Source organism: Seriola dumerili, unplaced genomic scaffold (genome assembly GCF_002260705.1).
Source record: "Seriola dumerili isolate Sdu_G_001 unplaced genomic scaffold, Sdu_1.0 BDQW01000665.1, whole genome shotgun sequence".
NCBI lineage: Eukaryota > Metazoa > Chordata > Actinopteri > Carangiformes > Carangidae > Seriola > Seriola dumerili.
Window position 1 is genome coordinate 974,068 of NW_019174920.1, and position 19,311 is coordinate 993,378.

At 40.3% G+C, this 19,311-nt stretch overlaps 1 protein-coding gene across 1 annotated transcript in view; it reads left to right on the plus strand.

Annotated features, from left to right (window-relative positions):
• Window positions 1-9,716: 9,716 nt before the first annotated feature.
• The window catches only part of slc18a2 (solute carrier family 18 member A2), a 35,876-nt gene continuing 26,281 nt past the window's right edge, over window positions 9,717-19,311 (plus strand). The window contains exons 1-2 of the mRNA XM_022765161.1: window positions 9,717-9,849; window positions 16,163-16,499. Of these exons, the coding sequence (XP_022620882.1) occupies window positions 9,717-9,849; window positions 16,163-16,499 (470 nt within the window). The remainder of the gene's footprint in view (window positions 9,850-16,162; window positions 16,500-19,311) is intronic.

Consider the following 19,311-nt stretch of genomic DNA (forward strand, 5'->3'; position numbering starts at 1 on the left):
ATGACCAGAGAATCTCTGCCTCATGTCCAAGAGTTGTGCAAGCTCACAGTCCTGGCTTTGAAACAGGTCCAGACCAAAGTCTGAAGGAACTTGTCCAGTACACTCTTTGTGCTGGTTGTTCGGTTACAAGCATGAGCAAAATAAAAAATGTGCATGTGCCAAACGCTTTTGCCCAGTACAGGGCAATATTCAAAATGATTCCTGTCAAAAGGAACTTCAAATTCTGCATATCTAGGTACAGTATCTTGCCAAGGAATGACTATTAGTTGTGCTGCAGCAATTGTACTGCTTTAAAGTTCTACAGTGGACGGACACAGTAGTTTAGTGTTTACTCTGGATTTCTTACCACCTGCTAGAAAAATTCAATAAAATGCCTTTTAAGTTCAGCTTTGTTTGTTTTTTTAAATTCACATTATAACATGGTGTCAAACTAACATCATTATATTTTCTAGACTGTAATATTAACCCTCAAGTTATGGCGAGGGTTAGGCATTCAGTTCAGATGGTTATGGTTAGAGAAAGGGGCTCAGGGCTGCATTATCTCAACGACAGGTCCCCACAAATATCATAAGACAAGGGTGTGTGGGACATCAAAGGCATGCAGCAAAGAGTCCAGCCGGCTGGGAGTCGAACTTGGTACTCACTGCTCAGGACCTTTGCACCTCCATGGTATGTAGGTGCAACGGTGCTTATTAATTGAACGTGCTGGAATGCCATTCCCTTTAACACCCACTGATATGCCTAACCTTTGGGACCTGCCATCATGAATTCCTGTATGCTGTCACCCCCCAACTCATCCATCAGTTCCCACAAGTATATTTCCCAATTTGAGTCAAGACCCCCATCTGTGGTGACATCAACCAGGCTGAATAGAAAAGTGTTCCAAATAACTGTATGCCTGTAGACTCTGTAGCTGCTATGAAGACGACATCCACCTCGTTTGTGGGTGCAGTACATTGATTGCTGTAACTCCACTCAACCAGAGCCACTCAGTCATTGAGGAAGGAGAAGAACTTCACTTTTTATTTTCCTTAAAATAAAGTTTCTAGTTTGGTTTGGGTCTGATACTTCTCTGCACAAACTTACCCGAAAAGCTGTGGAGACACAATCTAGACATTTTATCTGGGTTTTGATGGCGTCCAAGCAAATTCTCCTTTTAGTATGATACTGATGTACTTCTACCTGCTTTTTTGATCCTTTTACTCAGGTGGGGCCCCCTCCTGTGTGCATGTAGTTGAATATTGAATTGCTTTTTCTATCAAAGTGCCACACACACACATGACATGATCTTTGTTACCCAATAACCCATCTCCAAGATCTTGTTCAATTCAGGAGTGACCAAAACCTCTGTCAATGCTCTGACCCTATCACTGTGCCCAGATGTGACCCTCTTGAAAATTTTGTTTGGCGCACAGACAACAGAGGGTAGGAGCTTACCTGCAGATGCTCCGTAAGGTCAAACAGGAAAATATAGCTCAACCTCACGGTGCACATCCTACCACCTTACAAATCATTGCAGGGTGACAGAGCCTGGGGAATGTGCTTCAACCCCTGATGGGATTTTTTCATCTCCACCCAGGTATGACGATCGATTTGACCCCCTGATCAGACTGTAACATCTGTCATTTATCCTTACAGGTCACTTGCAACTCCTTAAAGGTGGTACCAGTCAGAGGAAAGGTGTCATAAGGTGGAGAACAAGATGGACAACCTAGAAAGTGCCACACATATTTCAAACCTTTAATCTTGGCAAAACCATCTACAAAAGACCGCACCAACTGTTTCATTTAAAGCGTGTTGAATGAAGATGTCTTTGAATTTGTTTTGAAATGATGCCTGTAATCGAAAGTATTACTAGCCTTTCAGAAAGTAGACACTGGTGGTGCAGCTGAAAGGGTCCACGCTTGTCTCTTCAATATACCCTTTCCTGAACAGTGTACAAATGCACCCCTAGACACTGTCTAGTACCAACCCTCTTTTCCACTGTAGTGATGCAGTTGATGGCGTAAACCTTAAGCAACGGGTAGAGCCCCATGTACTTCAAATGGGCTTTGGAGCTGAAACCGTCCCTTTGTTTAATCAACAAAGCCTGTCAGCATGGAGGTAAAGCACATGGAAAACGTTGAAATCTTAATAAAGATATAAACTCAGGACTGTCTTTGTGGTTTTTATTCAACACAGCATTTGCAAATGGACTGAAGCATACAGAGATCACAGGTCTCCACAGCAATAGCAAAGTTTTACAGTTACAAGTCTCAACCAATGACCACTGGACACTGCACTCATGGGTTAAGACAGACTGTGTGGCACCAGAAAAGATTAAAAGGATTTTTATATGTATTCTCAATTGTGACCACTAGGTGGAGCCAGAGACCACATAATAGGCACACATGAGGCTCTGTATCAGATCTTACACTGAAAATGTCATGATATGTCAATGATATGACTGTCACATTACAGTTATGTCCTATTTTCAGTAGGTGGTTCTGTTACTATAGTGTAATATTAGTATGCAGATGTCTTCAGTGTGAGACTGTCATCAAACGTGAAATTTGGGGAAGATTGGACAGAGTATCATAGAGTTATAACCACTTCCTATATTTCCATTAGGTGGCGCTATGAGTATTACTAAATATGAGCATGTAGGTGTATTCACGGCGGGAGTCTCATCAAACCCTTAAAATTTCTGCCTGTTTCAGCCTGCATGCTGGAGTTACAGCAACTTCCTGTTTCATGGCGAAAGATTGAAATTCGCCCCGCTGCCATGGGCAGGTCATGTGACGAAAACTCAAAAGCTCTGCAATGTAGGATTGCATTGTTGCAGAATGAACCAACAATGATCTTGGAATTGGACAATATGTCACAGACATAAAGCCGCTTCCTGTTTCGTATTTAACTTGCCGCTAGAGCCACGCCCTTCAGTGAAAACTTAAAATTGACATCCATGAAGCATCAGCATCATCAACAAATTTTTTTCTGACCCTTTTTTTGGGGCCAGGTCAACTCTCTAGGAAAGGAAATCAATATCACATGTTGAAATGAGGTGGTGCTATGAGTATTACTAAATATGGACATATAGGTCTGTTTAGGGCAGGACTCTTATCAAATGCGGGAGTTATAGCGATTTGAATTTTCATGGCGAAGGATCGAAATTCACCGTACCGCCACAGGCAGGCTGTTCCACGAAAAGTCACAGTTTGACTACAGTGCATAATCAAGTTGTTAAGCATTTCCTGACCATGGTTGGGTCAAGATATGTTCAACCTGCTGAGAGCACTATATCAAAGTGTAAAACATGGCACTTCCTGTTTCCAAAAGGGGGCGCTATGAGTATCACTGAATATGAGCATACGAGTGTGTTCAGGGCGGGACTCTTATCAAACACAGAAAATTTGAGGCAGTTTGGACAATTTGTGTTGGAATGAGAGCGGGTTGATTTTTCATGGCAAGGGATCGAAATTTGCCACATCATCAGGGGGTCCTACAGCTAAAATTCAAAGCTTCGCAATTACCTTCACAAAGGTCTTAAGATGACACTCAGCAACCATCATGTCGATCTGATGAATTCACTCGGAGGAGTTTGTTACAGTATGTGACGCCCTCAATTATGCAGAACTTTAAGCCTTAATAAAACGTAAACAGGTGAGTTATATAAACAGTTGTCATGAAGGAGGAAATTAGCTCGTGAGACCAAAACTGTTTTTGTACCAGGCTGTAAACATCTTTATTTCTGCTGTAAAGTTGGACATTTTAACATGGGAGTCTATGGGGATTGACCCTTAACTGTATTAACTCAACAGATTGCTGTATGGGCCAGCTGACAAATGCAGAGAGTAATGCTAATGAATCTGAATAGTTTCTACACACATTTGGTTCGATCAGGGGGTCTGACTCACTATGCGTACACACTTCACTTGCTGATAACATGTTCACATGTTTGATAACATGTTTATGGCACTCAGGTGGTCTGAGAATTGATCTGAGATTGGTTCAGAACTGGAGGGAAGGCTATATTTAATTTAGCTATTGCATCATGGATCTAATCATTCAGACTGTCACAGCCTGCTCTAGTTCTTACCTGCTGCTTCAGTGTTTTTCCACTCACCCCGCCTCCGTCTCACTCTCCACTCTGCCACACCTCCTCATCAGCCTCACCGTTCCCACCTGTTGCTCCCAGCTGCACTCCATCTCCAATCCAGCCAGTATTTAAGCAGCCTTGGTCCACTCACTCATTGCCAGATTGTTCTCTGTACTCATGCAAGACTGTCCAGCGGTCATCTCCGGACTGACTTCTTGGTATCGACTCTGTTCATCCCTGACCATCCTGCCTCATCTCTGCCCTGTTAAATGCCTCAGCCTTCTGTCCCTGACCACGAGTTCTGCCTCTGCGCTTCCTGGTTCCCGTCTGCCTGTCCCTGTGGCTGTTTGGTGTTCTCTGGTGCCGACATCGCAGCATTTGTCTTGCGAGTATTTCCTTGCTGGTTTCCTGATCCCTCGTCTGGCTCTTATTACCCGCCTGCCTGGTTCGTTGTTGTGGGAATTTCAGGAAACAGAGGACTGAAAACAGGAAACTAGTCTTTCCAGTTTATTCTGACACTTGCAAGTGGATGTCTCAGCCAACAAGAGTGTTACTGGCCAAGAGCGCAATGCATGTTTACTACAAACTGCTTTTATACACATAATTGTCGGGACACCTGTAGTACATACGTCATCACTCTTGACACGACTACCTTGTATGGCACTAAGCCAAGTTAAAAGTAGACATGAACAGAAAAATGCGAATGCCCATACAGCAGTGTAGGCACCACAAATTCTGCAGGTGTGATATAAATAGAGTTTTATGACCCCCAAAGATAGTATTAGGAATGTGCTGTATTTTCCTAATACATTCGTCCACCCCCACTGACTGCTCACCTGGTTCTGATCCTCCTGCTCGCTCAACCATGTCTCCAGCCTGCTCCCTAATGGTCCTGTTGCTTCCCCACAAACTTTCGTGTGTGTGTGTGTGTGTACGTGTGTGCTTCACTCACCTGACCCACGGCTCTCCCCGGGCCCACCCCAGACCACAAGCGACTACTCATCTGTTTATTAACCTGAGCTATACTGCTGCTCATCCTCATTCCTGCGAATAAGTCATTACAATCTTACCTGTGGTGTTTTGTGCTGCAACACCCGTTACACTGACACCTGAAGATTTTGGGTTACTCTGTCTGATAAAGCCTGTAACAGTCTCTATTGCGTCTTCCATCAATGAATCCCAATTATCTGAATGTTTCATGCATTAAAAAAAATCTATCAATCGAAGAACAAAAAATTGGTTCCAGTTCCCTGGAAAGAGAGAGAGTTTGTGTGTGACTAGAGATGGTGACATCTGCTGGGTGGCCATTGGTATAGTATATGTAGGCAGTGGTGGAGGAAGTAATCAGATCCTTCACTTAAATAAAAAGTATGCATACAGATGTCCTTCAATACAAGTAGAAACCTAGTAAAGTAAAAGTTCAGAGTATTAGCAGCAAAACGTAGTTAAAGTAAAAGAGCTGTCAAATAAATGGAGTAAAAGTAGAAAGCTTAAAATGGAAATACTTAAGTACAGTAATTGAAGAAAAAGTTACTTTTAGGGCAAACTGTGTCTCACTGCAACTGCTTCATACTGATTATATTAATTCTACTTTTTAAACACTTACTGGGTGAGGATGTCTCAGAGCTGATGGTGCTCTGCACCCTCTAGGGTTCACTGGGGATGCTCTCTCTTGTGTTTCTGACCCACAAATAGAGGATTCCTCAAATCTGACTGGGCCTGATGGTACTGGAGGAATCGGAAGCACTGAAGCATAGGACGACTGTCAGGCTGGAACTGTTCAAAAGAATCCAATAGTTCTGACATTTGCAATATGTTAGATTGATATAAAGATCTTTGGTTCAAATACCCACTGTAAACCGACTCATACATAACACTACAAGCAAAAAACCCCTCCCCCACACTAGGCTGTGAAGTCATTGGAAGCAGCGGATAACTTCACTAATATCACCCTCAGAAGTCTGCTGGTCAATTTGTACTGTTACGGTTTACAGGGAAAAGGACCCAATTGCAGAAAGATGCAGAGGCAAGTTGAATAAGTGAAGTTGCTCTTAAATGAGGGATGAGATATGAGAAAAAGAATTGTACAAGTGGATATTGGCAGCAAGGAGTCCATGAGGTCAGATAACAGAAATAAACACAAGGAAAACAAAGGAACTAAATCAGGAAGAAAATAGATGTCAGAAAGTAAAACAATCAACAGAAACAAAAGGTAAATAATATCAAAATAAAATAGGAAATAATAAACAGAGTCCAAATAAAGATTCACTAACAGGGGCAGATATGACTGGATTAGATTTGGAGAGATTGCTCTTAGACATATCTCAGGGTGTAATGGAGAAGAAACTCTTCAGTGCCACAGATCCCATCCCAAAAACCTGCCCTTTACTAAAACACATCCAAAACAACGGGAATGGGAAATTGGTGTTCAATCCATGTAAGTTGGAAGGGGCAAGATAAAGAAGAGATGTAGAAAATTGAATTAATCTATATCTTGAGTTTAGTGTACAAGTAAGACTATTGCTACATAAATCTGTCCACAGTACTGATCCCTCTCTCGCCTCAGTCTCCATCTTTCTGGTTTAGAAGTTGACAGAAGAGGTAAGAGGGTTTTGTTGTCAACCTGGGTTGACTGTCCTGAAAAAGAAGTTCAGTGGATGACATCTCAGCTAGTTTCCACTGTTCTCAAAGGTTATCCCTTATAAAATTTCATAATTGTAAATATTTTTTGATGCACATGAAAATTCCATCAAATTTTCTATTCTGGTACAAGATATGGATAAACCCTTTTCCACACAAGGGAGTCTTGGGTGACGCAGAATCATATGACTGACACATGCACAGGATATGATGTCATTGACAGACAACAAATGAAATAGAGTGTCGAGCATGATTAAAGTCACAGATTTCTCTGGTTTGAGAATTGAAGGAAACATTGTTTTTAGACATTTTAATGTGGAAAAGTTACAGATTATAAGTTTAAACATATAGCAAGAGTTGAGCTTCTGTGTCTCTGTGTCTCTGCTAGTAGGTCCACATTCTGACGTCCTCCTCCATGTCTGATCACTGTTTCATCTTGTAAATTGTTCTGTTTGTTGCCGCTGCAGCGTCAGCCTCCAACTCCATTCTCACAGGGACAACATGTAGATCAGTATTCATGAGGGATCTGACCATTTATGGTATATTGTGGGTGTGTTGTGGGCAGAGCATGTGGCTCCTCAAAGTGCACACATTTTCAAGTTGATTGTGATTCATAAAGGGAGATTTCATGGGGGCATGGGGGCATTGTGTACAACATTTTTGGCTTTTGTGCACACATACATGTTCAGTCTGGATCCTAGGCTGTTTACTATATGAGGCCCCCAGTAAGTGAGAGTCCTGTTGTAGTAGTGTTCACAGAGCACAAGATGGTGCTGCTGTAAAACTATGAGGAAGTGAGAGTGGAGACTCACAGCTGCTGCCAGACTGTATCAACCTCAGATTTACATCTGCTTCACAGGCAGAGGAGGATCTGCTGCTGTTTGAAGCTTTCAGGGGGAAATTTAAGTAAAACATCGTTATTGAAGAAAACCATGAAAGCAAGCACAGATAATTAGATAAAACAAACCCTTTATGACACCAAAATCATGAAACTGGAATAATCTAATGCAATCTTTCACCTAAATATTATTATGACCTTTTCCATGTGATTCAGCTAATGTTCAAATCCCAATAAATTTAGCCTGAAACTGGTCTCCTTCAGACCTATCCATGACCCAAATCCAAACAAAAAGAGTAAGGAAACACTTGATTGCTACTTGACTTGATCATCTCTTAATCTATGCCAACTACTTTTGGTATCCGTTACATCAGTTCAATCGTATGCCTTCATTTTCCTTTCCTTTGCCATCTTTGGGAGAAGATCACTCTGATACCTTAAAGCTGCACTGTTGGTGCAGTGGATCAAATAACATCCTGTGATGTGTTGAAGTGACAAACCCACAGAGAATTATATCACCCAACTCTGCAATTTCACTCCAATGTTATAACCTGTTTGAAGTCAGTGTTTTTTACTCCCCACCTTCATCATCCTCAGTATCAACCTGTTCAGCAGGCCACATGTACGAACAACACCTGAATTCACTGAACTGAATCACTGTCATCAAACACATCAGTAGTTTTTACTTGTGGATCTCTCATCCGTGGTGTCCATATAGCACATCGCTACCAGAAACAATCATGTTCCAACTCATCAATACATGGCTGATGTACAGGCCTAGCTGTAGAACAGTGTAAACCAGACCTGCTACTGAACTGAAGACAGTCCGTTACTGTCATCAAAGATGAGGTCCTCTCCCTCATGTAGGAGCAGGAGGTGATGTGTTTGATGCAGTTGATTAGCGTAGAAAAAATGACAAAAAATCTCTGAACTACACAGAAATAAAAATCTAATTAGCAAAGTGATCCATAATTTCCATCTCGAGTGTTGATGCCTCATCAGATACAGGATGTGTTTGTCAGTCTGATATTATATATAAAAATATTTACTGTAAATGCATCAACTCTGTTTAAAAGTGATTTCATTCTAACTTTTGGACAAACTATCAATAATGACGTCACTCACACCTTTACAGCACTACTGCTTCGTCTCCCTCATCACTGATGCAGCTCCCTGTAGCTCTGAGACAAAGAGACATGTACACTTATCCAGTCTCTGAACACAGGAAAGGGGCATTCACAATATAAAATACTGGAGACAATGGATGATATTAATATCAACTGTTGATAGTTTCTATATGTTACTATATATTACTATGCCCCAATAAATCCTGATAGTTCTGTATACCAGACTGGTATACAGTCAGTGAACTCTGCAGCAGGAATGATGTTCAGCTGTGAAATACATACAATAATCTATATTCAAACTCTGCCATTACTTTTACTTTTAAACCTGTCATTGTTATGCAGTTATTGATTGGGCTTTAACTATTTCCTTGCAGGTTTTCAGTGTTTCAGTTCAGCTACATTTCTATGAAAGATTATGAATAACTGATGTGTTGAACTGTTTTGTCTTTTATGTTATTTATTATCCTAGTTATCTGTAGTTATGTCAATAAGCAAAGAAACAGGAATTTGTAAGACATGTCTCTAATGAACCCTGGCAGGAGGTAAATCATGAATGAATACCCGTGACAGCAGATTTATTTTGAGGTGGTCATCTCCAGTAAAGTCGGTGATCTATGAAATATCAATTGAGGTCAGTGTTGTTCTTCACATCATCATTAAAGGCCAATTTTGATCCTGTTTACTACCTCAGGTCTACTGCTGCAACACTGATGATGTTCTCTAATCCACTGGTTCTGGTTTGACTGTTTGAAGGCAGGTCTGACAGGGAGCCAGGCTGAATGACGTCAGCAGTGGGTCCAGTCAGTAGAAACACACAGCATCTCCTCCTCCCATCTCTGCTGCTGCTGTTGAACCCTGTGCATCCAAGGTAAGGTTTCCAAACTGCAGCGGCCACAGTGTGAACAGTTAGTGGATCGTTTCTCACTCAGACAGGTAGATTTTTAAAAGTTACTGACCCGTTGATGCCACCTCTCCCTCTGCAGGAGCACATCCGCCTGCTGTCGACCCTGTTGCTGTGTTCGGGACTAACATCATGGGAAGGTTAGACGAGCTTCGGCAGTTTAATTTGATCAAATGGCTCAGAGAAGAGCGACAGTCGAGGAAACTGATTCTCTTCATCGTTTTCGTCGCTCTACTGCTGGACAACATGTTGCTGACTGTAGTCGGTAGGTGCACTACTGCTTCTCTCACCTCTTTTTGTTTTGTTGTGTTGTGTTGTGTTGTGTTGTCTTGTGTTGTGTTGTGTTGTGTTGTGTTGTGTTGTGTTTTCTTTTCTTTTCTTTTGTTTGACGCTTGTTGTTTGATGCTCAGTGGGCGGTTGGAGCTCGCCCCGGGTCCATGATGCATCTTAGTCACAACCTTGAAGTCAACTGACAACATAAACACAAATGATGCATATCAGAGTTCATGCTAAACTGCGCTACAAACTCTAGATTAAGAAACACTGATTTTTCACTTTTTCATTTATTGCATTTACTTTTAAAATCCCATAATCTCTGCTTCAGTCTGCTCTGCCTTAGAATGACTACCATACTACCAGATCTGGTTTTAGCTCCTTATTAAAATAATATAAGGGTACCTCTTTACAATAAGACTATCCTTATAAAGGATTTATGAATGGTTTATAAATAGTTTATTAATTAGCTTGTTAACACTTTATAAATCATTTATACGCTGTTGTAACACATTAGATAAAAAGGGCAACAGTGACCTGTTGCTTGCCAAATAGTGAGCCCACACGTTTCTGTACTGTTAAGCCTCATATCTCGTTAGTGAGTACTGAGCTTCCTTTGTTTTCTCCATCATCAGCGTTTGTACCTGCTGCTTCATCACCTTTGTTCAGGTACTATCAATGAACCACCAACAGCATCTTAATGGTCAAATCGTTTCATTTGACAGATCAGATTATGGCAGATCAAATGATCATATCACATGACCAGATTCATCCTCTTAGGCCTTGGCAGTGTTGTTTACCTTGACATGCTCTCAGCAGCCGTCCTCATTATAATCACAGCTGTTGATCAGACTGTTCTGCACAGTGGAGATTAACATGGAGATGCTTTTTGCTGGTTGGTCTCTTCTTTAGGACTTTAGCATTCCAGGTAGAAGACAGTTTGTAACCTTCCTTTACTTAAGGAATTAATGAGTTACAATAAAGCTCCCTATTACCAGTTATAATTACAAGTAGCTCATTAATAAATGGTGATGTGTTTTACACTTTACTACAAAGCTACTTTTACCAGTTATAAATGGTAGTAACTCATTAGTAAGATCACTGTATGAAAACTGTGTTATAACTTGTATATAATTGTTTATTGATGATTTATAGAGTGTTAATAACCGAAGTAATAACCTAATTATAAACCATTTATAAATCCTTTATAAGAGTAGTCTTATTGTAAAGTGTACCAAGCCTTTATATTGGCTGTTATAACATATTATTATGCACATTGGTGGTGTTTCTGTTATTTTTCCAAAACTCATTCTCCTGTGTAAATGATCATCAATCATCATCATGCGACATCATTTCTGAAGCCAGACAACCAGCAACAAACCCTTTAATAACCCTTTAATTAGTTCTTAATTTACCCCTGAAAACACACCACACACCAAGGTTGTCAGAGACCTGTTCATTTGAAAATAATTCCCTTTAAATTACAGATAATTTGAAATATTTGACAATCAATTAAGGTATTATTGCAATGTTGGTTTTCATTTGGCTTCTGAAATATTATCAGGTCAAAATTCATATTCATTATTTGAAGAGATGCTAGGTGCCACGTAGATTCAGTATTCAGGTTTGCCTCAAATTTGGGGTAAATGGATAAATCAACGGGCTGTAATACACTCCCTGAGCCCTTTTTAGGAAAGCCTGTACACATGTTATTCCTGCAATTATCCAATCAGCCAATAATGTGGTACCAGTGTATAAAATCCTGCAGATATAGGTCAGGAGCATCAGGTAATGTTCACATCAAATATCAGAATGAGGACAAATGTGGCTCAGTGACTGTGACTGTGACATGATTGTTGGTGTCAGACAAAAAGCATCCAGTGAGCAGCAGCTGTGTGTTGATGAGAGAGGTCAGAGGAGGATGGACAGAGTGGTTGGAGCTGACAGAAAGGCTATGGTCACTCTTTACATCTGTGCTGAGCACAAAAGCTTCAGAGTGAACAACACGTCCAACCTTGAGGTGGATGGACTACAATAGCAGAAGACCACGTCAGGTTGCACTTCCTGTCACCAAGACCAGAAACATGATGCTGAAGTGGACACAGACTCACCAACACTGGACAGTTGCAGACCTGGTCTGATGGATCAGGAGTTGTGCTGAGGCAGCAGATGGTAGAGTCAGAGTCTGAATCCCTGGACCAACCTGCCTTGTGTCAACAGTCCAGGCTGGTTGTGGTGGTGTGATGGTGTGGGGAATGTGTTCTTCTTAATACCATCAATCATGGTCTGAATGTCTCAGTCTATCTGAGTATTGTTGCTGACCATGTTCATCCTTCATGGCTCCAGTTCACTATCTTCTAATGGCTCCTTCCAGCAGGATAATGCTCCATGTCACAATCTGGTTTCATCAACATGACAATGAGTTCAGTGAACTTCAGTGACCCCAATCCAGTAAAACACCTACCAGTCCAGTAGAGCACCTTTGGGATGTGGTACAACAGGAGATTAGCAGCATGAAGGTGCAGCTGAAAGTTTCAACATCTGTTGGATCCATGACATGAAGAACTGTGGAACTACCCAGTGTTAATGTGGGACTTCCAGAGACTGTCTGGTAAAAATATACTCTACAGCTTGTTATGACACAGTCATGTTTTATTGTGAAGCGACCTCTAGTAGCCGTTGTAATTATAACAGGAGCAAAGGAGGAAGTCAGGTAATGTAGTATGTGGAGCAACCATGTTAAGAGGAGGAGGCTGGGGTGGATGGACGAGTCCTGTCACAAAGGAGACTGATATTCGTTTACCACATTGAACCAATTGTGAACTTTGTTTCTTTTAATTGTGACTCAACTGTACCTGTGTGCTTATTATTGCAACCTTGACACTGAAGGTACACTGATGTTCAGCTACTTATTTTAATCTTTTTCTAAACCTAACCAAACTGTGACTGTTGCACAACATTAACCATGTGTTTGTTGTTGTTACCATGATAATGAAGGTCCAGCATACCTGTCACTGGTACGCTCCCATTGGTCATATCCAAGGGTTGGGACAAGTGATCTATATGGTTGCTGAAGTTGAAGGATTTGTTGGACTTTCAGTGGCTTGTCTCTGTTTAACGGTTTTAAGGGCTTTCCTGTTTTTTTTCTATTTTTTTCTTTATATTTATCATTATTAATGGCTAAATTAATAGAATTGATAAAATTGTAACATAAACAATGAATGGTTAGTTTTCTAGTGTCAGAAGTGTTAATGAATGAGACCATCTCACTACGTCACTGCTCTGTTATTCATAGACGTGCAGCCTCGGCTGGCGGGCAGCCTCTGTATCTTTCTCTTTTTCTCTACTGATGAAGTGTTGAAGCTAATCAGCAGAAAGAAAATGGATTTGGTTGGTTTTCAGTCTTAAAAAACTTACCCACATCACTGCAAAGTCTTAGATCATATATCATGTCTAATACTACAATAATATTATTTTGGCAGTGCCAAAATGTTGACCATACTTAAAATACCATGTATGATATGAGTCTACATTAGTTATTTGAATATTACTGCCTTCCTGCTGACCATGAACTCTATGGAGCTTAGTAATGTGTTATACTGATACTGTCATCCCTTGAGACTGTCCTCCTGTAAAAAAATGAGCACATAGGTTGTCTGTGCAGCAGGTTATTATGACCCATAGTTATGTTTTGTTGCTAGGCAACATCTAGTAGTTGTAGTGATGATGACAGGAGCAAAGGGAAAAGTGTGGTGAAGTAGTATAAAGAGAGACAAAGTCCACATCAGTAGGAGGTTGTGGTGGATGGATGAATATGACAGGAGAGTGGTGTTCGATTCCCATGTGAAATTAACTGTTTATGTTGTTTCTATTATCCATGACTGTTTGACAAAGTTAACCACGTTGTCATTATTGTAATCGTGACAGTAAAGATCGTCCAATGTTGAGGAAGAACATATTAGCTAGCTGATTAGTTCTAGTGCCTAAAAAACCAAGTAGTGCCTAAATGTAACCAAGTAGTTCTTGTGCCTAAACCTAACCAAGTACTTTAGTCCCTAAACCAGAACAAGTACTGTAGTGCTTAAACCTAACCAGATAGATCTAATGCCTAAACCTAACCAAGTACTTTAGTGCGTAAACCTGAGCAAGTAGTTCTAATGCATAAATTTAACCAAGTAGTTCTAGTGCCTAAACCAAATCAAGTAGTCTAGTGCCTTAACCTCACCAAGTAGGTTAGTACCTAAACCTAACCAAGTAGTTCTAGTGCTGAAATCTAACAGGGTAGCTCTGTTGCCTGAACCTAAACAAGTAGTTCTTGTGCCTAAACCTAACCAAATAGTTTTAGTACCTAAAACTAAACAGGTAGTTCTAGTGCCAAACCGAACCAAGTAGTTTTAGTGCCTAAACCTAACCAAGTACTTCTACTGTCTAAACCTAACCAAGTACTTTAGTGCCTGCACCTAATGAAGTACTTAAGTGCCTAAACTTGAACAAGTAGTTTTAGTGCCTAAACTTAACCAAGTAGTTCTAGTGACTAAACCTAACCATGTAGTTCTAGTGTCTAAACCTAACCAAGTAGTTCAGTGCTTAAACCTAACCAACTAGTTTTAGTGCCTAAACCTAACCAAGTAGGTCTTGTGCTGAAATCTAACAGAGTAGCTCTAGTGCCTAAACCTTAACAAGTAGTCTAGAGCCTAAACCTAACAAAGTAATTGTAGGAGCGACAGTGATAATGTCCTCCAAGACCTCAATCTATTGTATTTTACAGATATCTACTGAAATGAGCATGCTAACCAACTAGCTGTGTCCCGCACCGTGTTGTAATACCACCTTATGGCACTAGATGCTGTGTGAGTCAGTGTAGCATCTAGTCTGCCCTCAGTCCCACGAAGAAGAAGAGCTTCCTCCAGAGCTTGAAGTTACACCACAGCTTCCGAAAAAAAAAAAAAAAAAAAAAAACTAGCAAACTAGCACCTACTAGCATCGTAGAAACGCAGAGATGGCTGACTCTCCCAGAAAGCGATATTTATCTCCATCCCGAAGGAGCACTCCGACAAGAAACCACGTTCAACGGCAAAGAAAAGAAGAAAACATGAGTAAATCCAGGTGTGGCTTCCCATTGCTGGAGACAGCTCCGGGCAAGTAAGAAGATGCGGTTTGATGCGGAGCTGCATCTTTTCTTTTAGAGTGGTGAGTAACATCTAATGTTGGTCTGTAGCGAAAAGTATCATTAGTGCAAATGACAAACATTTCAGGTGGCATAAATGTATGATTGATGATGTTGACAAACATTTAAGTGATGTAGTAGAATTTATCCAGCTAGATGCATCAGTAACTTTTCTTAAAAGTAAGACAAATAGACTGTTTGATCCAGAACCAGCAGGTTCAGGATCCACTGCCTAATACTGTATTAATTTGAGCATATTCATATCTATCCTTACTATTTATTATACACACACAGCAGACCTAACATGTTTGAATATAAAGAACTTGTATGATCTAAACTAATTGTCCAATAACATGTTTGTCTGTATCAGGACCAGAATTCCAGTCCAGTCCTCCCCAGTGATGGACCAGCACCTGCTTTTTCTTCTGTGTCTGGCCTCATCAACCGTCAACAACCACATTACAGTAACACCTTGGAGTATTATCCCTGCACAGAACACATATTGTCTATACTGTGATCTTTTGCACATCCTGCTCAGCAGGAGTTTTGTCAACACTTTTGTATATAGTTTTTTATAGTTTTTTTTCATAGTTTTATTTTTTTAATATGTGTATCTATGTTTATTTATCTTTTTGACTGTTGCAGTATTTGACCTTTTTATTGTTATTTCCTGTTAATATGTTTATTGGCTACTGCACCAAACACCAAGCAAAATATCTTGTAAGAAAACACTTACCTGGCAATAAACTTTATTTTCTGATTCTGCCTTTGTGATGATGTCATCATCCCTTCCTCATGCTGCTGTAGACTGACACCTATGTGTCATGCAGTATCCCCTTGCCTTCATATTTTTTATAGGTAAATAAAAACTTGTACTTGTACTACAACCACTCATAATTTGTTTCAGTGCTATCAACAATTTTAACTATTAACAATAAATGCACATATAAATGCAACAGGCTGTGAGAAAGAGGCTTTTCTTCTGGGTAGTGCCAGTGAATCACCCTTGAACAATCCAGCTTGTTCTTTTCTGACATATGTTGCAGTGATATCTGGATTAGCATCATGTCACTGAGCATCAGTCAGAAGTCATGTCATGTTTCATTACAGTCTCCTCTCACCTCTTTATGTCCGCTAGTTCCCATCATCCCCAGCTACCTGTACAATCTGGATGAGACGGCAGATGTGGTGTTGAAGAACAACAGCCTGATGCAGCAGGATTCTCCACGAGCCTTCCACAGCATTGTGTCCCTATATGACAACACTGTGAGGTTGTCAGGCTCCAACGCCACAGCCAGATCTACTGATCTGGTCCCTACCACCCCTGCTGCTGCGGAACTGCCACAGAACTCCTCTGACTGCCCCCAGTCCACAAGCAAACTGCTCAACGAGAACGTCAAAGTGGGAATGCTGTTTGCATCCAAGGCCACTGTACAGCTCCTCACCAACCCCTTTATAGGCCCACTGACAAATAGGTAGGTTCTTGTTATCCGTCTGTGTAGAGGTATTACTTCTTTTGCATTTACAACTGGGGGATTCAGCTGGTCAAGGTTATTCACAGGTGTTATTATTGCCTGTGTAATAGCAGTCTGGAAATTTGTGTCACAGCAGAAGCAATGAAAATCCATGTAGATGTCACATAATAAACAGAGATGCATTGTTTGTGATTCTCATCTTAAACCACAAGCTGCCTTTTAATAATTCATTCATTATGTTAACACAACACAGAGGACAACACTGTGAAGTAAATGTCCAGCTTATTTTCCCCTGAAACACACTGTTAATGCTGCAGCAAACAATCAGTGAATCTGATTATTTTCTCCATTGGTCAATAAATAATTTGGTCTGTGACATTTTGTATGAAAGTAGTGACAAATGCCTAAAAACAACAAATGATGTCATCAAATTCTTTTTGTTTGTTTTCAACCCAAGCATGTTCAGTTTACCGTCATACGGGACTTAAAGCAGCAAATCTTTTACAATTAGAAACTAGAACAAGGAATTTTCTGCCTGACACAAATAAATGATCAATTCTCAAAATAGCTTCCGATTGTAGTTTTGCTGATGGACTAATCAGTTCATTGGCCGATTGTTCAGCTCTCCTTTCCATAAAATACACATTAGTTATCGATATAACAGTTCAAATGGCAGAAGGTCCAATAAAAAACCTAAGGAAAATTATGTTTTTAGAGGAAAATAAGACAGATGTGTGTCATAGCTTCACTTTCTCTAATTGTAATTTATATGTAATATATAAAGATTTAAGGCAGTTACCTTAAAAACTGTTTTTAGCTTCTAGTTTTTCACTGAGAAATCAGAAATGAGTTTTATGAAGTAAGAACTGATATGTGCATCAGTGAATGAACGCTGTGATTCGTGTCTGGATTTTCAAAAGCTGATCTGGAATTGTCCTTTTGAATCTCTTTTTATCAATATAAATTCTCTTGTAAAATGAACGTTATCTGATTTGAAATTCAACCCTTGGATTTTAACATAGTGGCCATCAGAAGGGAAACGTACTGTGGCCCTGAGAGCACACCCGCACTGCATCTTAAGAAAACACATGCAAACAGACAAAACACAAAGAACTAAAGAAAACATCTTCATCAGTTTGACAATACATGAGCTGCAGATACTCACAACATAACAGAAGTGTTTCCAGGGGACACTGAAAAGTAATGAACCTGGCTGTGATGCACTTGTTGTTCAATGCCAATTGTGACTATTGAAGTTAAAAGCATTGAAAAACTACTGTGTCCCAGCAGGGTCATCACTGTTTTCTTTTTAAGTTATTTTTTACTTTAATTCCGTTAGCGAGTGAGAGAGAGAGAGAGAGAGAGAGACAGAGAGAGAGAGAGAGAGAGAGAGAGAGAGAGAGTGAGAGAGAGAAAAGTCAGGGAGAGCAAGTGAGAGAGAGGATGATAATCAGAAAAGCCTGGGTTGCTGCAGTTCGGACTAGAAACAGGATGTGAGGGTGTGTACTAAAGGCTTTTTTTACTGGTGTTGTTCTGTGTGGCTGAATGTACCTTTACTCCAGCTTTACTGAACTGGTCTGTCTGGAATAGAACAAGTCTGTATCTCTACAGTGACATCTTCAGTTATGGAGGGACAGTGCTGTTCACTGTACAGAGGGGAGGAAAATGCCTTGAAAATAATGTGAATTCAAACCTGTTTTTCAAATGGCATTGCATTCGAGTGCCGTCCGAGATGCATACCCTGTCATTTTTAAAATGCATGGATCACATTACTGTGTATAATGTGAAATATGATTTTGCAACAATTTCACAGATAAACTGTTGCTTCCCCCTCCAACACTAGAAAAGTTTTTAACCTCCTGTATATAATTACTGTGTCACACAAATTAAAGAGTTACAGACAGTTACAGACAAAGTGTGTTTAGTTCTGGGAGGGAAATCATGTTGTAAACATGTGAGTTTAATCTGGTGTTGAGGGTGTCATGTCAGCTACAACAAATGTAAACCAACACACTCAAACAGAGCAGAAGTCCTGATTGCGTGTTTTCTTGCATGAATGGTTGAAAAATGGATGACTAACTCAAATCTAACACAAGCATAAAAACTGAAATTAGTTATCGAGACCATAATGTGATCTTTGTATTTCCGAGAGATAATATGATTCTTTGAGTAGTCTGTTGAAGACTGTTCGATCCAGCAGATCTGTGGAGCTAGCACTTACAGCAGTTGGTGGTGCCAAATCCTAAGGCTGCACTAATCAGTATTTTTACAGTGGACAAGCCCACGTTTCCTGTTTCTTTCTTCACTATCAACTGGCAAATGGAAAAACACATATCACCACAAGCGATGATTCTGGAGCAGGAACGAGCAGATTTCAGGCTTGACATCAGATGGTTTAACTCTGTTTAAAGAAGGAGTTGTTTCAGCATCACAAAGCCTACAGCACTTCAGTAATTGTTCCGCCATTTTTCCCCCTTTATCACATGTGAATGAAACTCAGTGTGTATGTAAAGGAAAGTTTATTCTGGATTTCTCAAAGTCATCTTGAGTTATGAGCAAATATATGTCAGGCCACACCCCTGTCCACTGCATTTTGAGATGCACGGTTTTTTTCTTGGTGGTGCCCCCTATGGGTCGGGCTCAGAATTAATCGATTGAACTATTCTCAAACACAGCCTGAAGATATGTACCAGGATTTATAAGGATTGGACAAACTTTTTCCATTTTCCTGCTAAGCCCCACCTCCTGTGGTCAATATCTTGAAAACTAAAGATACAACTTTTATGGTCTAAGATGCTTTTTTGTAAAGTTA